The sequence below is a fragment of the Triturus cristatus genome, chromosome 4_1 (genome assembly GCF_964204655.1).
Source record: "Triturus cristatus chromosome 4_1, aTriCri1.1, whole genome shotgun sequence".
Classification (NCBI taxonomy): Eukaryota; Metazoa; Chordata; class Amphibia; order Caudata; family Salamandridae; genus Triturus; species Triturus cristatus.
The window spans coordinates 637670631-637695811 of NC_140585.1; the positions used below are offsets into that span (position 1 = coordinate 637670631).

Below are 25181 nucleotides of genomic sequence, written 5' to 3' on the forward strand. Positions count from 1 at the left end.
TTTTTTAATGTAGCGTTGCAGCGTTCTACAAGTCCTGCCGCTTTTGGATGATAAACTGAATGAAACTTTTGTTTAAGACCCAGTCCTTGGCAGACCAGGTCCATTATTTTATTGGAAAAATGTACCCCGTTATCACTCCACAGACTTCTGGGTAAACCATAGCGGGGGAAGTACTCTTTTAACAACATCTTGGCTGTGCTTAATGCGGTGTTATCTTTCAAAGGGAATGCCTCCACCCAATTGCTAAAACTACATATAATAATCAAAACATATCTTTTGCCATTGGAAGGGGGCATTTCTATGTAATCCATTTGTAGGCATTCAAAGGGGTATTCTGGTAATCTGAAATGACCAGGTGGTACTTGTATCCCTTTCCCCACCTTATGAAGAGCACAGGTCATACAATTCTTAGAAAGTTTTACAGCTGTCTTTCTTATATTTTTGTTTTCCCATATCTTTTCAATTGTATTTGTCATTCCATCAGCCCCCAGGTGTGCCGGACCATGAACCATCTGAAGCATTGGTAGGAGGAAACTATTGGGCAAAATCCATTTTGTTCCAAGTGTATTCATCCAACCCCCAAAGTGTGTGTTAAAGTAATATCCTTCCTTTACCCATTGCTTTCTTTCATCTTCACTTGCCAACCCCTGAATCTCCTTTATCTCTTTGTAAGGATCTATTTCATTTTTCTCCTCATCTGCACTTGACACTACATAGGTTAAGGTGTACTCATTTAACGCAGTATGTCTGGCTGTTTCATCGGCAAAGGCATTTCCCTGACCTACATGGTCTGTGATTTTCTTGTGTGCACTACACTTCATAATGGCTAACTTAGTTGGTAAGGCAAGAGAATTTAGTAGTCTTGTAATCAAGGTGCCATGCTGTATTTTAGCACTGCCAGATGTAATGAACCCTCTCTCGGCCCATAGTCTTCCGAAGTTGTGAGCCACCCCCCAGGCGTACTGGCTGTCGGTGTAGATGTTTACTACTAACTTTTCTGAAAGCTCACATGCTCTAGTTAGAGCAATTAGCTCGGCTGCCTGAGCGGACATCTGTTGTATTTTACATGTCTCAACCACTGTTTTGTTGGTTGTAATTGCATAGGCTGCAGAGGTGGTTCCATCTGGTCTCTTTAGACAAGAGCCATCCACAAATAGTGTACCATCAACTGTAGACATAGGTACATCTACCAAATCTACTCGACCTTTCGTTTCAGTTTCAGTAACAATCACGCAATCATGTTGTACTTCATCCTGCTCCGAAGGGAGAGGCATCAGAGTAGCTGGGTTTATTGTGTTACATCGTTGTAAGGTCACGTTGGTGGCCATTAGTATCAGCTCATAATGAGTTAACCTAGCATTAGTTAAATGCTGAGTTTTTGTTTTGTTTAATAGTATGTCTACTGAATGAGGTACGTAAACCATAACTGGATGTCCAAGGACAATAGAATCTGCCTGTTTTACTGCAGCAGCCGCAGAAGCAATATTTTTAAGGCAGTTCGGTAGGCCTCTTGCTACCGGATCCAATGTTGAGGAAAAATAAGCACATGGTCTATTCTTCTCTCCATTTTTCTGAGTTAGTACCGCCATTGCGCACCCTTCCCTTTCATATACGAACAATGCAAAGTCTTTAGTGTAGTCTGGTGTGCCCAAAGCAGGTGCATTGCATAAGGCAGTTTTTAAAGCCATAAAGCTATCGTGATGCTCTTTCTCCCAAGGGACGGGATCTTTCACATCTTTGTGAGTTAAGGACAGTAATGGTTTGGCCAGATAAGAGAAATTTGGTACCCATTGCCTACAAAAGGAGACCATTCCCAGAAATGCACGCACATCTCTTTGAGTTCAAGGTCTGGGAATGTTCTGCACTGTTCGTATTCTGTCAGATGATAATCTTCTCCCTCCTTTCGACAGGAGATGACCTAAATACGTCACCTCCTGTCGACAATATTGTAGTTTAGCTGGCGAAACCTTATGTCCATGCAAAGCGAGAAATGTTAGAACAGCATGCGTAGCCTGCTTACAGATGTCCTCCGTCTCAGCTGTTATGAGCAAGTCGTCCACATATTGTAATAATACTGTACCAGATGGCATAACACAATGATCTAGTTGTCTTTTTAATGCTTGGCTATAGATGCTAGGACTTTCTGTATAGCCCTGGGGAGCGCGACAAAATTGGTACGACCTTCCTTGGAAACTGAAACTGAATAAATATTGGCTATCTGGATGTATTGGAATACTAAAGAAGGCGTTTTTGAGGTCAATTATAGTGAACCACTGGGCTGAAGGTGGTACAGATGAAAACATTGCAGTAATGTCGGGTACAACAGGGTATTGAGGTTCCACTATTTTATAAATGGCACGTACATCAACCACCATCCTATATTTGACCTCTCCTGTACCATCATTTTGTTTAATCACAGGTAAAATGGGGCTATTACATGGGCTACTTGTGACTTCTTTTATTATTTGTCGTTGTAGCAAGTCTGATATGACAATTTTCAGTCCCTCCTCACCTTCTTTTGATGTCTTATCTTGGGGAATACTAGGCAATCTAACATTTTCTTTTACTTTAATATGTACTGGCTCTATATCCATTTTCCCTTCATCATTCGGTCCATGTGCCCATAAGTTTGAATCTATATCATGAAGTTCAGGTGGAATGTTAGTTTTGTCTGAAACCATGTATTGTCGAGATTGGCATTTTTCTTTAGGTAGTACTGTTTTCTTGTAAGTGAGGTAGACACCATCCGGTGCACAGTATATAGTGGCATGCATCATTTTCAAAGCCTTCAGACCTAGTAAATTAAGTGAACATTTTTCTGTTAATACAAATGGCATACTCCCTGTTATGGGACCAATTGTGAAGTCCAATGGTCGTGAAATGGGGCTTGTGACAACGGCATTAGAAAATCCCACCGATTTATCTAACTTTCCCGAGAGAGGAGCATGGGGGAGCAGGCGGTGGGAAATGGAGGTATTAGTGGCACCAGTATCTAGAAGAAATATCCTCTCTTCACCTTCAACTACCATTTTTACATATGGTCCTGAGGGATCCACTGGTATCTGCACTCGCTCCCTGTCCTCTCCTGGGCATCCCTATTGTGTCCAATCTTGGCCGTCATCATCCTGTGCATAATCTTGTGTGAAATACGCATTATTCCTTTGATCAAAATAATTTGCCTGGTCGGCGTTGTTATAATTTCTCTGTTGTCCCCTTCTTCTCCCTCTGTCAGCATGGGGTGTTGTATTCCCTCTGTAAGTATTTGCATTGTTTCTTATATTCTGACACTGGCCCTGTAACAACGGGCACTCGTTCCTCCAATGACCCTCCTGATAGCAATTGGCACATGTATTGTACCCTAACCCTGCTCTCTGCGTCGGAGCTGAAGCAGCTCGACCAGCCCCTCTACTACGTCCACCTCCCCTCTGAAAATGTATACGTCCTCTTGATTATGCACGAACTGATTAGCAAAAATGTGCTTTCCTTGTACAGTCTGTATATCTTGTCCACTATGTCCTTTAAAAACCTCTTCTATTCTGCTAAAAAAATCAGTCACTTCCTCGCCCTCCTTTTGTCGACATGCAGTCAATTTATCCCAATCCACCTTTTCCCTGGGCAATATTTCCTGCATTCGTGTTATAATAAGCCCTGGTAAATTCCTTACTGTTGGTGGCACAGCCCCTCCCGCTGGTCTTCCAGCGTCGTCATTTGTTATATTTTGCCAGGTATGGTCGCACAATCGTGGTCCCTTACTTGACGCCATATGTCTTGAGGCACCAAAAAATCAAACAGAAAATCAATGTCCTTTAGGATCATAGGTGTTAAATTAATGGCGGACTCAAGTTGTTCGTAAAAGACCTTGGGATTCTTTCTAGGATCAGGTAACTCCTTTTTCATGGCCAACAAATCAGCTCTATTCCAAGGAGGTGCACCTCTGGGATCTGCAATTGGATGTATCTCTCTCATAGGGAAAGCTGAGGTATCATAAATTACTTCTGGGCCATAATGTTGGTGGAGGTGGCTGTTAGTGGCACCACAAGAAAGAGCATCCAACTCTCTTTGATAATGGTAAGAATTTTCAAACGCTGTTTCACATTGTGCGAGCGTTAATGTGGAACTGTCGCTGTCTCTCCACATTTTATTCAACCTATCTGTCATGTTGAAACTAATGTCACAGTACTCTGATAAAAGTTGACAGTGATCAAGCAGTCGGTGCACCATAGTATTAATGACGAAATTTTTAGCTCGTAACTGTTGCATTCCTTCAAATGTCTCCCTGGCTCCTCTTTTAGTTATTTCTCCTAGGTCCATCCATTTTTTTGTCATTTCTCTTATGGTATCCTTTTCTGTGCTGCCTAACCGGGTTTGTCTGACATATCTATCTGACGGTGAACTATCCCTAATTGTTGACCAAGAGTTAGGAGAATCCATCCAGTTTTTCTTCCTTCTGATGTTTATGGCGGGAGAATCACTCTGCGCAGCACAAGGCGTCATTGTACTTAGGGATACTGGGGTTTGATAAACCACCGCTCCAGAGGTACCCTGTGTATAAGACAGTGTGGAAAATGGGGTCATTAACACAGGAGGCGTTATACTGGAGGATACTGGAGCGGATGGAATCTGTTGAGTTTGTGCACCAGGAATGGCCACCTGTTGTGGCTGTACCACAGGGGTGACTTGGTGTGCCGGTACAACAGGGGGGTTTACCTGTTGAGCTGGCTGAGCAACAACATTAACTTGTTGACCTGCCAGCCCTGGACCTGGGGGTGCAGGTATTTGGACAATATTATATGGGGGTGGTTTGTCTAACAAATCCTCCAATACTTCATCAACTGGGGGACACTCTCTTTTCTCTTTTGCAACGAAGCATTTTTCTGTTTTCATTCTAAATTCTCTGTCATGTTGTTCGATATTTTCATTTATCTTCATTTTATTATATTCTATTACCTTGGCCATAGGTGTTTTATTCTGTTCTCTTTCCCTATCTTTTTTCTGTTTCATATTCCGTGTTCTGGCAGATTTTTCCCATGTTTGAAATACCTCGAACATAGCAGGTCGAACCTTTCGTTCCATCATACATTGTTGTAAATACTGTAATTTAGCTAAATCAAAGGTACCATCAATAGGTAACTGTAATTTCTTATCCTTTTTTGTATACTCATGCCATATTTTGTTGTATAGATTCACATTCACTCCTTTCTTTATCATTAATATCCAACCAGGACTATCTTCAACAGGAGTGGGGACACTTTCGTCTAACCGATAACCTGAACGTATACAACAGAATGTTTTAGAAATGCATTTCTTCATTGTTCCTCTTATTTTAGTTATAACTATTCCTTTACCACAGTCCTCAATGGACTTAATTAACCCAAAACTTTTAACAATAACATGCAACAGAACAATCTCACCAATCTGTGGTGTTCCTTGCGGTCCTTGGATCGTCCGACTGTTGGTCTTCGGACAATACGTCCGTTTCAGAAGGGATCAGCTCGTGGACCTCTGCCGGGGAAATCCTGTGTCAAAAGGCCTGTCGGGACTTCAGATGGCAGCTGCTGCGGAGAAACGCTGTCTCCTTTGTGCAGGGGCCCCCACGATCATTCGGTCCTCGGTCGCACCTTCCAACCACGGACTCAACTAGCCGTTGGATGTCCCACAGAGAGGTCCCACCAGAGTCGCCAATTTGAGGAAGTGGATCTTTTCCTACCTCACCCAGGTACGCTTACAACAAGGAAGACCAGCAGTCGGAGGTAACTGAAATATAAAAAGATTTATTGCGCTCAAGCGGGTACACCACCTCACAGCTCCATGTGGCTATGAGAGAAGTGGACAACTTACACAGTCACAGGAGGCCTTATATATGGTTGTGCTGGAACAAGAGTAGGTGGGAGTAGGTAGGAAGGATTGCTCACTAAATTCCATCAATCATCAGTAATTCCGTGGTCAACAGAAATAAAGCAGAACTGGGTATAACTTGTGCCAGAAATAAAATATAGACACGCGTGTGGTTACAAAGTCAGGCGCTCACTTCATTAATCATCTAATAGGAACAAAAGGTCGCATTTTTTGTGTCAACAATAATTTGTTACCATCAGCAGTCTTTTGTTAGCTATAACACATGTGATCTCGATCATTAGAAAAGTTACACAAATGAGTCATTGACCTGATGTCAATGCCCTGCTCTACTTGCACGCTATCATTGAAAGAACAAACATGTGCTATGGGGTCATTTAATATACCAGCATTTCTTTGTGCAGATGGTGCAGATTTATATGTGCTGAGGTGGCAGGCTAGAAAAAGGCTAACACAAAATGGTGACTGAGAAACACAAAATGGAGGAGCTTTCGTCCATTAATAAACTGTATTTCCACAATAAGAAATCCATGTCACGCCAATTAAACACGCCGACGTGTCGAACAGATGAAATGACATCAGAATCAAGCAAAAATAGTGTAAATTCGAGCCCAGTTTAAAATATTTTATGCCAAGGTCGAGTAATGAAATGTCATGCAGCACAGTTCAGTTGCTTGATGAAGTAAATATCGTTGATGCCGAAACTTCTTTAATAATTATGAATGCTGGAAGAGCCATTATGAAATAGAAGTAAGAAAAATTGTTGAATTGAATCAAGATATAAAGTACATACCCTGACTTCAGTATGCTGATAATTTATCCAAGAAAATACAATTTCTTCTTCTTGAAACAGTGGGTTCTTCTCTATGTGTACCAGAAACTTGGTAATTAATCCAGGGGTGGAGGTACTTGCAGTCTGCCCCCTGCGCAGCTTAAGTCCATCGTCGCCAATGTAAAGATCCTCTCCAACACAGGATTGATGTTGATAATCTTTAATTGTAGTGGATAGAATAAGTACCTTCAGCTTACTCTTCCAGCTTTGCAGTATCAACTCCCCCACTTCACAGATCAACATTCTACCCTAGCAACAACCCTTACATTCTACTATTGAGAAGACTCCACACATAGCTGACAAATTGCTCAAAGTCATCAATGACATGTTCAGCGAGATCTGGAATTAGCCAACAGTAATGTGCATGAAAGGTTTTGGAGCCCATTATGAAACAGATAAACACAAAACTATAAGCCTGACAATGAAACAGCTGTTGACTGAAAAAGAAAAAAACATATATTATCATATCCTATTTATAGTGACCAAACTGCAGAGTTGTGAAATGCTAAATACAAAAGTTTTTCTGCCATTTTTCCTTGTAGGCGATCGAAAAGGTTAAATAGCCCATTGGGTGAGAGGGAAGAGACAGTGTTTCAGATGCAAATGTAAACATCTCACTGATAACGGACTAACATTAGCAGTCGCTGGAAAATCAGCAAAATACTTTGTACCAGAACAATGTGAGCAACAATAGTTAAATGTGCCTAGAGACACAGAGAAATGAAATATTATGACCATTTACCCCTGTGCCCGAAGACATCCTCAGCCTAGAAGGTGGTGCACCCTGTGTTGAACAAGTGGCGCACTTGCTGTAGGTGCTGTCCCATGAGGGCTGCCAGTGGGTGCAATTGACCTTCATAGGTGGGTGTGTGACGTAACATGGGGTCAAACGTAATTTTCCATATGGAGAAAAGAATGTTAGGGTCTATACACAAAGGTGAATATGCCTCTGCACATTGGTTCATGTGTATGTCAAATACACCACCTAGGTTTAAATCTACACTTTCTGGGGCTTAGTCACAAAATGCATGCTGTAGCTTGTAAAGTAGTACTACAGAAGTACTATTGATGTAATGCCAAAAATGCTAGTCGCAAACCAAGAGCCGGAGACCTCTGCGTCTCCTGTCTTTTCTGAGTGGAGATCACCACCAATGTGGTGGAGAGCTACTTGCACACAGGTATATGTTTTTGTAGTAAATGTGTGATGACATGGGGGAGTGGCTAAAAAATGAGGGAGACTTTCCACTAAATGATAGGAGTATAGTGAAATTTAAGGATGTGTTCAGGTAGAGACATGCTGATACAAATTCACACTGAGAAGAAAAGAGCAAGACAATTGCTATTCATGAATTGCACTTCTAAAGTTATTTCAACCCTACAGGTATCAAAACAGGTGTAAAATTACCCCAAACTATCCTTGGAGTAAGGTAAGCACCACACATGACCACTCACAGGTACCCAGTTCATGTTTGGTGTCTTTGGAATTGTAATGAAAAATCCTAACTTATGGAGAATTCATATTTTAAACTGCAGTTTTGAAACTACCACTTTTAAAAAGTTGCCATTTTCCTGCGTTAGTGATTTTTGTGAATGCAGCCTGTCTCTGGGACACATGAATGGGTGTGGTTGACAGTTAAACTTTGTGTGCCTGGATGGGTCACCACTACCAGGATGAAGGGAAGGGCTGGGCCATGCTCCACTTACACGTGTCCAGCCTCCACACAAAGAGCTGCATTCCTCTTTAGTTGGTCTGGAGCCAGAGCCAGTAAGGCAGGGCACTTTTGCAATTCAAAGGCCTGCCTCTAGAAACTTCTCCCCACTTCGAAAGGCACAGCTGGGTATACATACTGGACCTCAGAACCAATTATTTAGTACACTGCTGGACCTGTGGTTACTTTGGCGGGAAGAAGATTTCTGTGCTGCTAAAAGGACTGCCACTCTGCTGGACTGCGGGCCTGAAAGACTGCTGCCCTACTATGCTAACCTACTGCCTTTTTGCCTATGTGAGAAGGACTGGACCTCCATCTCTTGAAGCCAGAACCCCAGAGTGACTCCAAGGAATAGCTGTCTGGCCTCCTTATCAGAGCCTCAGGGATGTTACAGGCTCCCCAACAATCATGCACCTGCACCTGGACTCTGCTATCTGTGAGTCTACAATGCCAAGTGGTGATACCATAGTCTTGGACCCTCTGAAGTGAGTGTGAGGTGCTTTGCCAGCCTCTATGGATCCAGCGCAATCAGTGCATCTCCTATGCTGCGCAGTGCAACTCCGAGCAGAACCGATGCATCACCGCTGCTGTGTGGATCACGTCAGCCACAAACACCCACATTGCATCACAGCTCGTTGCCTCATTGGAACCACCACTGCCCTGCACATTCTCGACTCAGGCCCTTGAATCCCTCTTTGAAGCAGCCTTGACAACGATGCCCGAATCTGTATCACAGCCTCACAGCTCCCTCAAATCGATGCTGACCTCATGACGCATCATCGATGCCGGACTTCACATTGCACGCATTTGTCAATGGGATCTTCATCAATGACACAGGGGCTCACATAAAGTCTTGCTGTACCTCGGAACTCACACATTGCTTCACCTGTAAGATGCATGTTTGATGCAGATCCTCCCAAAGCTTAGCAAATCTGGATTTAAGGTACTTTAATCAGCGGGCAAAACTAGGTCCCTGTAGCTTTCCCATCCTCAATCGCAGTCGGCCTGAACTTGTGACTTTGTCCTGGCATGACACACCCATATATCCACAGTTGATGCTTTTTGGTGCTATTTTCTTGGAAATCATAAAATATTGCATATTTCCGGTCCTACGATTGGATTTTTGCCATTTTGGTCTTTTTTATTTATTTAAAGCAACTTTATTTTTCTTACCTGCTGTAGAATCCTTTTTGTTTAGTGGTTTTACTTCATTATTGTTTGAAGCGTTGAACAAAAAACTTTACACATTGCATACAAGTAAAGTCTGTTTGCTCTGTGCCAAGCTACCAGAGGCTGAGCACAGGTTAGTTTTGGGTTGGCTTGTGACCCACCTTCACAAGGATTGTGGTTGCTGTTTGACCAGTGTTCTCACCCCAGTCAACCAACAACCCAATTTCTTACAATAAAGGATTTCAAGGCTTCTCTGACAGGCTTATCTGGAAGTCTGTCAGTACAGCACTGCCTCTGTGCTCCGATGGAGAGCAGACAGCACAGCTATGGGAGCGGGGAAATAAATGGTGGCGATAGTGGAGGCTGATGGAAAGACATATATATATATTTTGGACAGGGAGGAAAGGCCATGTCATGTATGACTCTAGCATTACTCATCTGCCCTTATGGAGTAGCCAATAATCACTCTCAATCTTTAATAAAACTCAAAATCCATGGTGAACAACATCCATGTTATTCACTTTTACTTTACTTTCCCATACTTTTTGTGCTATGTATGCCCTCTTGACACCCCCCCATTATCATCTATATGCTTGCCTCTGACAAGCACCTACATCTTCCAGAGGACGTTGTCCACTATTAACACCTGCCCCTCTCTAATGTTAAACACTGCATGGGTACTTATGCTAGCAGCTGAAGATCACAGACCCTTGGTTCCTGAATCCCCCTTCATGACTTTAAACCAATCTTGCAGCCCTGAAGAGCATATCAGCTGGCCTCTGATGCTCTCTGCTCACACTGAAAGCAGTAATGCTTCCTCTCAGACTTCACTGTGAACCCTACGAAACCCTCAGCCTCTTGTTGATGCCATTTTGAGACACTTAAACAACCTCAATTAGGTCAATAGTCCATTTCCTACGCTCACAACCCATTAGACTACCTGCCAGCATACCCTTAGCTGATCAGACAAGAGGAACCTCCATTCACTCTGCATCTAGGCACTTGAATAATCTTCAATTCCAAGGGTGCATCTCAGTAGCAGCCCATGGTGAATCGGCAAATGCGATGCAGCGCGTGCAACGACATTCGTTTTATTTATTTGTTTGTGTACTTACCTCTGTTTAGCCGTATTCCGGAGTTTACTACCCCCCAACCCACGTCAGCGCCCGGCAGCACTACCACCACAGGCCGCTACTGGTGCATCTGCGTAATGCATTCACAATTTCTGAAGGCCAAAGTGAGAGATTATAGTGAAAATGACAGTGCCACTCAACCTATATAATCATGTTTGCTGGGCAGGCATGTCATTGATGTGTGCCTGACAATGTTTATATTTTTCCATTAACAAATCCGCAAAGTGGAGTGTTGCTTCTGAAAAAATAAAAAATACATCAGGTTTCTCTATTCACATGGGGGACATTTCACATTTTTCTGCCCAGGAACATCATGCCTCACATAGCTGACCTAGGCAGGAAAAATTGATACCAGAAGGTCTGCTGTCTCTGGCAGGCTTGTGGCAGATGTATTCCTGGCTAATATTTTTAAACATCTGATCTGGAGGAGATTCCTAGTTGGATTCCAGTGGTTCTCACACCTCTAAATGAGGAACGGGAATCATGGGATTAGGAAAGCACAACATCTACTGCCTTATAAAGGATACCTCATTCTTGGAACAGCTTAATGACTCCTTAAATGTTGATGAAGTCAAAATTGTATTTTCACACACCAGTATTAGTTGTCAAATTGTGGATATACTCACTACTGCAAATAGTTATTCACCTATATTTGCATTTCTTCATCATGTTGTAGCATAGTCCCATGTTTTCCAATAATATTTTTGTTTTTAGAGTTATGGATTGCAGTGTGCTTACAAACAAAAAACTGTTAGCAAATTTATATTGATGAGTACTAAATATTAATTCATTTCAATTATTTGAATCTTTCTCTATTGCTTCATCCAAATAATTTTGTTTATTTTGACACTGTTCAGATTTCTCACACTTATTTAATGATTTCATACCACTTTCTTCAATTTCCTTCACAACCAATTTGACTCTTAGAAATCTACATTACAGTATGTTTTTCATGAAAGTTGTCAATCCACCCTTGCAGATTTACACACATGTGTGAGTGTAGATTTACAATTTTCTGGAATTCACAAGCATTGACAGGAATACACAGAGAAATATGTGATAGACGTGGGTTTCCAGGCATATTCCTTGGAAAGTCATATGACATTCCCACGAGATCCTATTCCTGGTGTGTGGAATTCACAAGAAAAGGTAACCCCACAGATGGGAATTACAATTTCCTGGACAAACACACATTTTTTGTTTTTAATTGGGAATTCATTTTTCTCCATAGTGAAACTCCTTCCCATAGACCCGAGCAAATCAATGAGTGAACTACTCCCCCTCCCAACTCAGAAGGGATCTTAAGCCTTCCATTGGCTGAAGTAAATCTTCAATCCCTTTCAGGCTGGGAACGGAAAGCACAGTAGTTTATGAATTGTGGAAGTCATGTTTGTGAGTTTTCAGAATTTTACAAGGCTAGCCATGCCTTGAAATCTCCAAATCCCACTCTTAAAGAGAGATTTACAGGAAACGAGAACTCAGCATTCCTGGTGGAGCTTTTCTGCCATAAAAATATGCGTAGACCTTATCTATGTGAATAGGCCCCATTGTGTTTAACCCTGCTGATAAATGGTGTCATCTTGTCTTAATATTTGTCAGAAGGAACCAAACAGCATTCTGCTATTACAGCATATCAGGGATTCAATAATCTCCAATATTTGACTGTAAGAAAGTCTGAGGGGAGTTTTGAATAAAACAGACAAAAGTGAATTATGAGTAATATTTATGAACTAGTCATTCTGCTATGACAGTAATATGTTTCTATTGCTAAGTTTCAAATGTGGTAAGTAACAATTTAGCTTCATTAGCTCTGCATGGAGAATGTTTTTCAAAAGAGATTGAGAATGTGACTGCAACATATTTGAAAGGTTTTACAGATTGCACAGAGAAATGGAAGGTGTATCTTTCAGTACAGTAAATACAATTGAAGTGATTTTTGATAAGATCACCCTGTGCATCTAATGAATGATACTGTGAAGGATTAAGGGCAATGGATGCCAATATAAATTAGATTGGTCTGTATGAAATTAAATTCAATTTCTTATTTTGTTACTAAAATGTGTTCCCAAAAGACATTTAACTAATGTGTTAAAATACTTTATTCTAAAGTGTAGGACATATCTAATATGAGAAATATGGTTTAAGCATAGACAAATCTATTTATCTAAACAGTTCAGCATTAATGTATTTTATGTGATCCAGAATGTCATCAACTAATATGTTTTTGGTATACACTTAAAGATGGCATAATATTGTTGTGAGTAGTTGCTCAAAACTGAGAAACTCTAGATTTAAAGACAACACAGTTAAATACACATCTCACAATTTAATTAACTTGCAAATGGGTAACCCATCATTAGATTTTGCAGTTATGATGATTGGAATGATAGTTTCAAAACGCAAATTAAAGGTAATCTGTACATTAGAGGATTGAAAGATACTATTGATTTATAACCTGAAATATCAAAAAAGCATTAAGGTCCAGACGTATCAAATAGTTTTACCCATTCTGTGTCTATGGGAAAATGTGTTCATACGTATGGTCCTCAGTTCCTAAGCGTTTCAAGGTTAGTGATTGATACTGAAGATCGTGACACATAAGTCCTACATATATGTTACTGATTTGCATTATGGCCTACACCAAAAGTGTTCACAAAAAGGTTGATAAGAAAACTGCAAGAAATTAATGTAAGGATCTAGATCAGTCAGTAAGTTAAAAGCATGGTAATTGCAACGTATTTATCAACCCAGAGCTATAAAAAAAATCATTATAAAAAGATGAGTAGTGAACGACACAACTTTGAAATTAAAAGTATATCCACAGAACGTCCATAGTAACATGAAAAAAAGACACATTTTAAGGAATATTGGGCACAATTCACCTACATAATAATTTGTGAATTGTAAATTGAGATGTTCAGCAGGTGCAATCCAGTCGTTGGTGCTGCTTCTCTTTGCCGGCTCTAGGGAAAAGCAGGGCAGTCATTATTCAGTTCTCTATCCAGTGCATCTGTGATAAGAGGCCTGGGTGCCAGAGTTGCCACATTTATACCCAGAATTTGCCATCATAGATGTGGTGACTACTAGGCTGTAGACTAACAGATCCCCTCACGCCTGATGACAACTTCCTAAATTGGAACTTTAGCTATCCCAGAATACAATGTTCTGTATGTTCCTAAGATAGCCGAAACCATCTCTCAGGGTTTTGTGCTAGGTAGCCCGCTCTAGAGGAGTGGCTACCTGAGGGTTGCATGCCCATGGGAAAACTGGTTTGGCAACAATTTCCCTCACTTTGTCCCTGACATCAGCCTGTCTACCAGAAGAAAAGAGAAGTTGCTCTGCATTTTTCCTTTAAAGGTGGCTTCCCCTGGGAAGCTTGACTTTTGGTCTCACGCCCTGTTTGGCCTTCCTGCTAGTGAGATGTTAACACCTCTTCGAAAGGAAGGCCCTTTGTGTTCCTTTGTAAGAGTCAGTAACAGCTACCACCTAGGAGGGCAGAAGGCTGTCTCGTGGCCAACAACCAAGAACTAAGCCAGCAAGCAGAACTGAGTGTGTGCTATAAGAGTGGCAACTTTTTAAAAGTTAAAAGGAAATTCATGGACGGAAATCTGAGCAATGTCAAACACTCACCCCAGTACAGAGATCTGAACCCAAATCCCTAATTATTTTTGCTCACCATGCCATTCTTGTTTGGACCCAGCCATATGCAAATCAGTCTTGAACCAGCTCCCCATGGGAACAGTCCAGCCCAAACTGCTAGGCCAGGTCCTTCCCAGACTGGAAACAAGCATACTAGGGCCGGTTTTGGAGTATCACTCATCATCCGCCATTATAGCTTGAATCCAGTGGCATGGAGAGCATTGGACTTTATTACCATTTTATTTTTCATGCTGGCAGCAGAGACAAGTCTGAGGATGGGGCTATTGCTGCTGATTGGAACCAGCAGGGAGGAGTGTTGGGCACTTCAGTTTATAGTGTGCATTTCATTTTCTCTTGAAAGACGCACTTTAAAACTCCCCAACCCTAGCTGCGTTAGACAGCTGGGTGGAGAGTAGGCACAGGTCCCAAGTGACTGAAGGAGCATCAAGCTAGCCCAACCTCCTGCTTCAGGTTTGGTTACATGTACGTCAAACACTCATAAATGGTGCATTGCCTAAAGTAGTAAACGTAATCAAAAGTGTAATAATAATCTTACACATCTAGATGTATCCCATGAAACTGTACCTGTGTGACAAGCCCCCAATATTTATTTTTACTTCAAATAGATTACATCATAAACATAGTAGTGTTAGACTTTCTACATGCACCCAAATCCTGTAAAACATTGTCATCAACCTCAGAATGGCTCCTATGCTATTAATATTCAGAAAGAATTAAAGGTGTACAACCTCGCCACACACAAAAAACCTACCTGTAGGCTGCTACCTTAAAATGATAATGTAATTCTTCTTGGACTCTGCCCTCTCTTTTATAGTCTGCTGGTCTCCTGTTAGGCTTTTTTGTATATATTTAGCTCTACATACTTCCACACATATAGCTGTTTCATGATTTCCCTGCAAAGAATGTTTGTACATATTAGTTAAAGATGAACTAATAATGTGTACAATATAAAACAACATACTGGATTTAGAGGCAATTTGTCACCATCCTCAAAACAAGTTGTGCAAATATTTTAAGAACATTTAAATAGTAAAATATATATATACTTTATAGGCCAGACCACCAAAGCTAATACATAGTGGCTTGAATAACAATGTAAAATATGTTATTCTGCTCTAAAGTATACATGAACACAATGGTTTGTAAGAGTACTAATATTTAACTATGTAATTCCATGGCATGCTGCATGCGTCCAAAAATTTGAATAATTGAACATTATGGATGTTACATCATTCTGTGCTATGGACAATAAAAAGACATTTAACTAACTATTTACTACAAGTTCATAAGACAGCACATTGGGTCACAAAGGTTTGCATGTTGACATCTTAGGTTGATCTATTGAGTGCAAAATGTTGACCGCAGTAACAGCCTTTGCTAACTCCTACAGATACTGTGTTTCTGATGTGTATCCTAAAAATGTTATATACAACTATCATGATTAATTTTCAGGTTAAAAAAACGTGAATCGATTGACAAACAACACAATGAAAATGTATTTTATTTTTGTGATATCAACTTGCAGTGGATAAATGCATTTCTGTTTCCTATTCTGTATGGAGTTACATAAACTGCTGTTGCTTGTGTTCTAGGTGTTAATGGTACTACAATTTGCCCAACACCAGCTGAGCTGGAACAACCAAGTGATCCATACTCCGACAATGGGCCACGCCTTCGTTACCTCCGCTTGGATGGAAATGATATCAAGCCTCCAATTCCCATTGACCTTTTGGTTTGCTTCAGACTCCTACATGTCATTACTATTTGAATGTGTTTTCCCAAACCATTTTCAAAAGTTTAGTGGATGCGTTTCAGAGTCAAGAAGTTTGTTTCATACACTTGTCCACATTATCCAATATCTCTTCTCTGTTATCACTTTTGTAGCCATTTAGCTAGTGCTGGCACAATTGATATGCTACGTATAAAGCATCTGTGTGTCTGCAACGAAAATTAATCGGCATTGTCATATCAAATGTGCCAATTTAGAACTCAGTACAAATTTTTATCAAATATAGGAGTTCGAAAAATATTACTTTAACGTAGGAGCTGGGCAACAATTTTGAATTTGTTATACTGTATTGTACGTTAATTATGATCTTACAATTTACAGTATTTTCCACATATAACTGATGTATATTTAGTGAAACTAAAATAGTACGGGTTTATTCAGCTATATCTACATTTATGATAATTTTACATTTTACACTGTAGTTCGAATTCTGGCATGTCTATGCCTGTATGTGATCGGCAAGCTTAAATAAGTACAACTGAAAAATTGCTACCAAAAATCTTACATGCATCTGCTGGGAAGGGAACACCTTGCAAAAATCAACCTATTCAGATCTGTGGAAGCCTCACTTTCAGTCAAAAAGTATTCATTCAAACTGACTATTCTTAAGAACTAGTCTATAGTATCATAATAGTATATTTTTCCAAAACCCTCTGCTATCTCATTACTTACATTTCTGTATCACAAGATTCAAAACTGTAGGATAATTTGCAGAATACCATGTAATATAGAAAATGAGATATGTATAGTTCCAAATCGTGCCTTGTGTAATGCTACTAGCTTAAATAATGGTGATTTACTTGGATATGGCAAGATTGATATTGCTGTAGGAGTTCCTGAAAGTGAAAGCATAGATGTTTCCTAATTAACTAAAGTTGAGCCTTCTTTAACCCCTTAGGAATCCATGCCTAAAAGAGTAAACCCCCAAAACTTTTTTTCTGAGTTAAGCACCGCTGCCTTGGATGGTTTTGATATTTACTAGCTTAGAAAGCTATGTTGTACAGGATTTACAGTTCATTGCATAATATCATATGTGCTAATACTGACCCCAGTTTCTGGTGAGAGCCAAAGTGGATTAAAAGTTGTATAAAGGATTTGTGAGAACATACATCACTGGTGATGAGCAAATGAAATTCACACAATAGTGAAACCTCTGGGTTTGTCCTCAATTTCAACCTCAACGGAAAATTCAAACCACTTCCTTTTCACCATATAATCTTGGAAGGAGGGACAACATATCTGTTTGTTAAATAAATATTTGGGTCTTTTAAAAATAATACAAAACGGTATATTTTTATATAATTTAATTTAATAATAAAAACAAATTCATTCTTGGGAATAAGACAGTTCACAAATGTAAATGGACGAGAATCTCCCCTCATTCACTTCATGATAGTTCAGAAGTTATTTGACACTCATTCATATGAGTGCAAAGTGGAAACATGACACCAAAACATCTGTTTGTTTTTCACATTTATGGGCTTTGTGGAAAATGCCAGCAATTGATAATTTTTATATGTGCAATGCATCTACAGGTAATACTTGGAGGGATTGGTAGCCAAAACATTGCTAAAGGGGTAATAATATGTGCGCAAACTGTTGTTAAGACTGTTTTGGCATGTCATTCTCCATTTTATGCCATAAACGTTATAATTAGGCTCAAATAAAACTAGTATGTGGTTCAATAGACATTGCCCTAAAAGGCTTCTGAATCCAACTACGGCATGGAGAATGAGACTAGTTTATTCAACAATAAACTTGCCCAATTCTATGACTCAAAACGAGTCTTGTATATCCGTCTTCATTTCAAAGCAAAGTCTTTATTCGGTGGGAGAGAGAGAGAGAGAAAGAGAGAGAGAGAGAGAGAGAGAGAGAGAGAGAGAGAGAGAGATTGTGCTTTACCTAGTGCTAGACACTCAGCAAGCCACACTTATTTACACCTATTTATTAAATGAGTGTGTGAAATTTGTATGCAGTGCTGACTTCAGGGATAGTGGACCAATTAGATGAAATTGGAATTTTCTGAAAAGGCTTTTGTAAGAGTCATTTATTTCACAAAGCCACTTTCATTGTTACGTCATGGACAGTGGTCATCCTTATTTATTTTCAGTACAATGATTGTTAACGTACATACGTTTGCGAAGGGAAGATGAAAACCACTTCTGTTATGTTTAAATACCTTGTCCTCCTGGGGCACCTCATTTGCTCAATATAACAAATTGCTTCAGCTTGCCCACATCCCCTCCACTGCAGTTGGTCACGGACCTAATTTAAATTTTAGTTTCTTTCCCTTTTCATTTTCTAAATGCATTGCATATATTTTATATGAAAATGATATATTCACATAGATCTACAAGGCCACCGCATAGTGATGTAACATATCAACATTTCTGCATGCATGATTATAGAGAACATAAATATTTGCTTTTTAGTACTCAAAAAGATATATGTTGCTCATGTCAACATCCTTAAAGAATATATTTAGCTCTCCCTGGTTTGAAGAAGTGTTACATATGAGAAGGTAAAACAGAAAGAATGTTGGTAAATATTAAACTAACTACCAGAACAAGATACATGGCATGATATAATAGGCTGTGGAGTCTGATGATCCATTTTTGGACTTACTTGCTGCATGAACTTCCGAAGTTGAAGATGGTATTGCTTCTTGCAACTCTTCCTTGGCATCTAAAATTAGGAAAGAAATACAGAACCCAGTTTTGAGGATTTTGATGCTCTTTGCTATTGCTTCTATTACTGAATATAGATTTCTTACATTATGCTTCTTCAATGATGCCCTATGTCTAACTTGCTGATTGGCAACCCCGAATGACAAGCCTATATATACACATATCTTTACCAATGTATCTGCTCCAAAGGTTAGTTCCCAAAGCCAATAGTTTCAATATTACAGTTCCTCTTTTAAGAGAGTGCTGCAGCTAGAGCTAATTGATGATAGGCCTGGTGTACTAAGCCCCAGAACACAAAGCAGTCAGACCTTTTTCAGAGGAACTGGTTTGCAACCCAGGGCTCATTTTCCACCTCAATATACTTGTGTTAGGATTTACATGATCCTGCACGATGATGTAAATGAAGCAGGGTTCTCTTAGTGAATCCTATTGAAAGATTTGTGAAAGCAGAAATGGAGACATGTGATGGACAGCAGACACCAAACATCCTATCAAAATTATGAACAGCCTATTTTATTGCAGACCCTGCACCCTGCGTGCTCCCTTTAGTGTCGACAGCCACATTCATGAATTGGAAGCTGTCCCTCATGGAAGACTTAACCTCTGTAAATTGATGTCATCCCCTTTCTGGTATTGTATGTGTGAAAGCAATTTCATTTCATTTGAACACTATAGTTGCATTCCAATGAAACAATGTTAGTTGAGAGAGGCCCCTCAATCCAGAGCACTGTACCAGACTATTAAGTCAATGAGAAATCTCCCCTTGGGGTTCAATCACTAACTACACCACCTGTTTGAAATTCTCACACCTTTTCACTTCTCAACCTCACCTAGCACTTTGTTTCGACCTGCAACTATTCACAATTGACAGGATCTTTAGTGCTCCATTTAACAAAAGTCACATCCAATTTAAAAAGAGTTATTAAAATTAATCTAAGCATCACAAAGTAAATCCTCCAGGTTATTTTTGAACTGTAGCAGCAATTTAAAAAAACGTAAAATACATTTATTAAAAAACAAACAATCCTCCTTTTTTTAAAAAAAAACAACAGTCATACACCATAAATCACAGATATGCACAAATAGGGAGAACATATAAGACAAACACATATGTATTTTACAATTACTAATCTGTTTTGATCATTGTTGATGACACATAGGGCCTAATTAGGATGTCGGTCGGAAAGTCTCTGACCGCAGGTCAAAGGCTTTCCGACCGACATCCTTGATTTGAATTCCGACAGTCATATTAGGATTTTGGTGGCCAGAAGTCAAACCTGTGATCATTTCAGCTGGCTCTTGACAGACTAATGGAGCCCATCAGCCAGTTAGAAAGCAAACAATCCCGTGCGGACAGCGTTCCCCTCAGGATTATGATGTTTTTTATGACAGACTTTCCATGTCGGGCTTTCTAACATGGAAAGTCATTGCAAAGAGACTTTGAGGGCCCCAGCAGGGCGCCCGTTCTCTTTGGCATCTAGTTGGGGGCCGAGGAGACCCCTGTAAATCTCTCATGGTTCCTGCCATGCGGTGCAGGGATTTACAGGGACTCCCATTTCTCAATGGGAGCTTGTGCTGCGGCCGGTTTCCAACCGCCTCACATGCTCCAATTGGTGAATGGGACTTTGTGACTGCATCATGTGCGATTGCCTTGTAATTGTGGATTCGGACCGCCGACCAGAGGTCGGTGGGTCTTAAAACTACAGGGATGTCAGTCGGAGGAAACTCTGACCGACATCCTAATTAGGTCTATGGTATTTCCAAATGGCCAACAACTACAGTGTCTCAATGACTGCTAGATTTAATTCCACTTCTGCATCAATGTGTTTCAGTGGGTGCCAAACACTTAGACCCTCCTTCTTCAGGGCTAATTGATTTCTCCCGCAGACCTATATTAAAATCAAGTTGCTCCTATGTAGAAACAAACCCAGGATTACCACATAAAAACATTTCTTTTCATCATTAACAATTGTGAATGTGCCTATATAAAGTTTAAAAAAAAACTTCTATTAAACAAATGTATTTCCCTTTTTTTGTTTCTATTAAAGGTATCCCCTTCTACACAGGACAGGTATCCCACCCTTGGTGGATCTTATATTGAACTGTTATGCTGCTGAGGTGTTGGAAATATGCTTTTGGAATGAATTTTGCTGAGTATCCTGGTCCACTTAGGGTCGGCTACCTGTCCTGTGTAGTTGGGGAGACCTTTGATGGAAACAAAAATAGGGAAACAAATTGTAAGTGAAGATGATGGAACTGCAACATTATATTGTGTTGTCCTTTCTTTTATTACAGAGGAGTAAATTCATTCTCATTAAGCCATACTTCTGAAACTGTACAGTAAGGTTGACTCAGGATGAATACACCATGCCAATATTACAGAAAGTGATCTAGGTCATGAAATATATATCATGGCTTCAATACATAAAGATAATACATTTTCCTGTAAATTAAAACTGCTCTATGTATTTCTGTGACTCGAGAGAGACAGTTTGGATCAACTAACTTCTTAACCAGATAGTGAGCATATTTGTGTGTTGCTTGATGAAGGCTGTTTAGGCTCTTTGTCCGAGACTTTTTACAAGGGGCATTTTTATCACTTTTTTGACACAGGTGATACACTTTATATTTAAACATCCTAGATGCAGTGTGTTCTAATGCTTCTTGACATTTTTTATATTGGTAGTAGATTCCTGCAATCATTAAGATTGGTGATCTAGGTACGCATTTACATTTCTAACGTGCACAAAACCAAAGGGCATCAGGGCCTGTGGGGCTAATGAGAAGGTGAAGAAATTCATGCGGCCAGGCATCCACAATGACTGTTGCATTAGATTGAAAATAAATGACTGCCTTCGGTTTTGATGTCTGGATTCTTCTGTTCTCTTGTTTTGCTCTTTAAGTGTAGGTGAAGTGTGTCATAAACCATAAACCTAAAGTCTTCTTTACAGATGCTCAAAGACAAGCCCATGGACACCTTCTGTACCAGACATCTTGAAATGTATTCTGTCTTTTATGGGAAGCCAATGCACCTCTTGGTACGAAATAGAGAGACTATCCTTTTTGGGAGACCCACCATGACCCGGGTAATAGAATTCTGGGCATTTTTAGAATGGCTTAATGATTCAGCTTCTGATGAAGTAATATTGGATAAGTTACACATGGTGTATGTGGCACTGGTTGGTGATTACTTTCGTGCAACATTTGTTCAAATGGGATAACCCAAAATACTCTTAACTGTCATATGTTCCAATATTTTTTAGAACTGGCAAATCCCAAATAATACGTATATTTAAAATAACTCTCCCTCATGACTTTGTATGCATTATTCAGGAAAAGCCACATTTTAGGCCCACTAAATTTTACATATTAGTTAATTTCAATTTTGAAATATAACACTTCCTGACTTTTCTAGTATTTGTATTTGCGTTCAGATTGAGGAAAATGCCTGGTAGGATTGTTGTTGTGCAGGAAGGTGCCCCTTCCTGCACAAAAACAATCATGCATGCAACGGAGGCACCCTTGCACCACACCCTTGCACCATGGTGCAACATGGTGCAAGGGTGCCTATGTTGGCGTTAGGCTGCCAAAACTGCACCAGGTCAGGCTGAAAGCACCACATTGCTTAAATACGGTGTATTCCAGCACTTTGACATTGGCATAGGGCAGTGCGGCAAGGTGCCTTGCTGTGTTTCCCTAGGCCAAAATGTTATAAATAAGGCCCTTAGTTTAATGTTTTGTCTGTATTTTGACAACATAGGCATTCAAAGTGAAACATTGAATAGAACTTTTTTCCTAGTTTGGCAGGTACTAAATTTCACTAAATTACAAGGGTTTTTCTTTAGGTAGAACCCTAAGTGCTAAGGTGTTTTTGTTTTTGCATAAGAATCATTTCTGTTGTGGGGAAAGGGTGCTGGTTTATGTCAAATAACATTTAGCAAATGCTCCCTGTTTAAAAAACATTTTGTTTTACACTGCTGCCATCAGTAAATTTAAGTGGTTATATTTCCTCTAAATTTATCGATTTTTCTGTATTCAAAAAAATTATATTTCAACTACGACCTTCGAAACGGCTTCTTTGATTGTTCGCAATACATGTTTTTATATTTGTTTTTGTTATAATCATTGCTTTGATTATTGCGCTGTCATTCATCAAATGAACATTGTTACCTTAAACAATGCTGAGGAGTGTCTTAACTTGTGAAACATGTAAGTTATTTTACCTAATAGAACTACCATGAAAAAAACATATTATGTTTTCGTTTTCAATGTTATCTTGATAAATAGGGGTTAACTAATTACTAGCCTTGAGCAAATGTATGTACAACATTTTATATATTGGGCATGATACTACAACCGGCTGTATTTTATGTTTAGTTTTTTTGCAGGGGAATATATATGAAAGACAAGTTGCTTTGTATTCCTATTACAGGGTCCGTTAATGTTGTAGCTTAGATTGTGTGCATACATATGATTTTACATTTAGCTGAGGTTTATGACTAACAATCAATATATGTGTATAACAATTTGTTTACAAAAATGAACATATTTCAATTGTGTATATACAAGACTGCATTTAGCTTGTAGAATGTAAAGGTGTATTAGTTTGAAGAAATGTAGTACGTGACTTGCTAACCAGTAATTACATTTGGAAAAAATGTGATCTTTTACGACGAACACAAACACGTTGCCTACTTTACACCTACATGTGATGTGAGAAAAAAGACATTCAACAAACATGTTTCTTTGCTGTCAAATTAAAATAGCTTTGGGCTTCCGAAAAACACGTCTCATGCATTTTTTTCAAACTAACAATGTACACATTGTCATAACATACAGAGATAAAAAGTTTTTCAAAGGCACACAGCGACCAATATTTCCAACATCAGGCTGTAATGACCATCTAAGCATAAATGCTTAAGGGTCCTACTTAAATCTTGGCTGTATGAATACTCGATCTCATTGGCAACTGAGTATACATACTGCCAAGATACAGGTCAACGCGTCAAAATTAATAGAGGGCGGGCCTTAATTTTAATAACAGTGAAGTAAAGGCCATCAGAGGCAGATCTCTATTTCCACTCACCTAATTTAGATGGGCAGAATTAGAGTTCAATTTTCACTGCATAGCACCTCCAGGAAATCCCTGACATAAGGGGCAGTGACAACTGCTAAAATGCTCCATGTGGGAGGACTCTCTTAGGCTGGAAGGCATTTTATTTTCAAAAAGAAAACCCTGCTTCTGGATTTTTTTTTATGAAAAGAAAAAAAAAGAGTTTGGTGCAGGGTTCTGTCATGTCGACTGAACCCTGCATCAAACTATAAACAGCTTTGACAGGAACTACCATGATGGCGGTTCCTGGCAATGCTTTAAAAAGGATTACCAGCTTGGTGGTCATTTCTAAATTAGGCGGACGGCTCCTCCATCAGGGCAACAGAGTAATTTACTACATCTCCATAACGGAGAAACGGGCCACCCGCCTATATATAAACTAGGTCCAAAATCTGTAAACTTGTAGAAACAATAGGTGACTAAATGAAATAACAGGCAGTAGCAACAAACGTTCTTACTTTTTGCATTCAAAGCTTGCGAGTTGTTGCACCTCTCAATTGTGAAATGCACTCTCTTGACAGCAGATTTATGGGGACAGAGAAAGTTAATTGGAGCCACAGTCCTATCTATGTTTTCTTGTGACCATCTGAAAGGAGAATAATGGTCTTCAGTTGTCAGAGACATTGGAGTAGACTGCATAATCAGGATTAGGAGTAAAAGTTCCCGAAAGGTCACCAAAGAGATAGACCAGTGCCTAAGTTTACAGCCTTGTTTAAGATCCATAGTAGCCAGGATTGGAAACTGTGGAAGATGGTGGCTTGGAAGGTAGCGCAGGACAACCTTAAGTTTACATCCAGGTTATGGGCAGAACTTACGGATCAGTTTTAGCTGCAACTATATATATATTCACTGAAAAAACCATAGGTTTCAGGCACGTTATAGTTAGGAATTAGCATTTATAAAACCTTAGAAATTCACTGAAAAAACCATAGGTTTCAGAGGCGTTATAGTTAGCTGGACACTTCCCTCATACAAAACCCTAGAAATTCCCCTGTTATAGTTAGTTCAGCTAACTATGACTCGCGCCCCCGCAATGCACTGCTGATGACGTCACATATTACATCACTCATGACATGGTCAGTGACATCACTGATGACATCACTGATGACATCTCAAATGACATCACTGATAGACACAACAGCGCTAGGAGGAGGAAGAAGCAGGGAGTGGGGGAAGGTGGGAGATGGGCAGAATGGCACACATGCACAATTAAGTACAACACACATATAGACTAA

The 25181-nt window shown here is 39.8% G+C and overlaps 1 protein-coding gene across 3 annotated transcripts in view; it reads left to right on the forward strand.

Moving 5' to 3' along the window:
• KERA (keratocan) overlaps nt 1-23617 on the forward strand; it is a 247584-nt gene extending 223967 nt beyond the window's left edge. For all 3 annotated transcript variants that reach the window (XM_085653017.1, XM_085653016.1, XM_085653018.1), the window contains exon 3: nt 15950-23617. In XM_085653017.1, the coding sequence (XP_085509143.1) occupies nt 15950-16125 (176 nt within the window). In that variant the 3' untranslated portion in view covers nt 16126-23617. The remainder of the gene's footprint in view (nt 1-15949) is intronic.
• Nucleotides 23618-25181: the final 1564 nt, after the last annotated feature.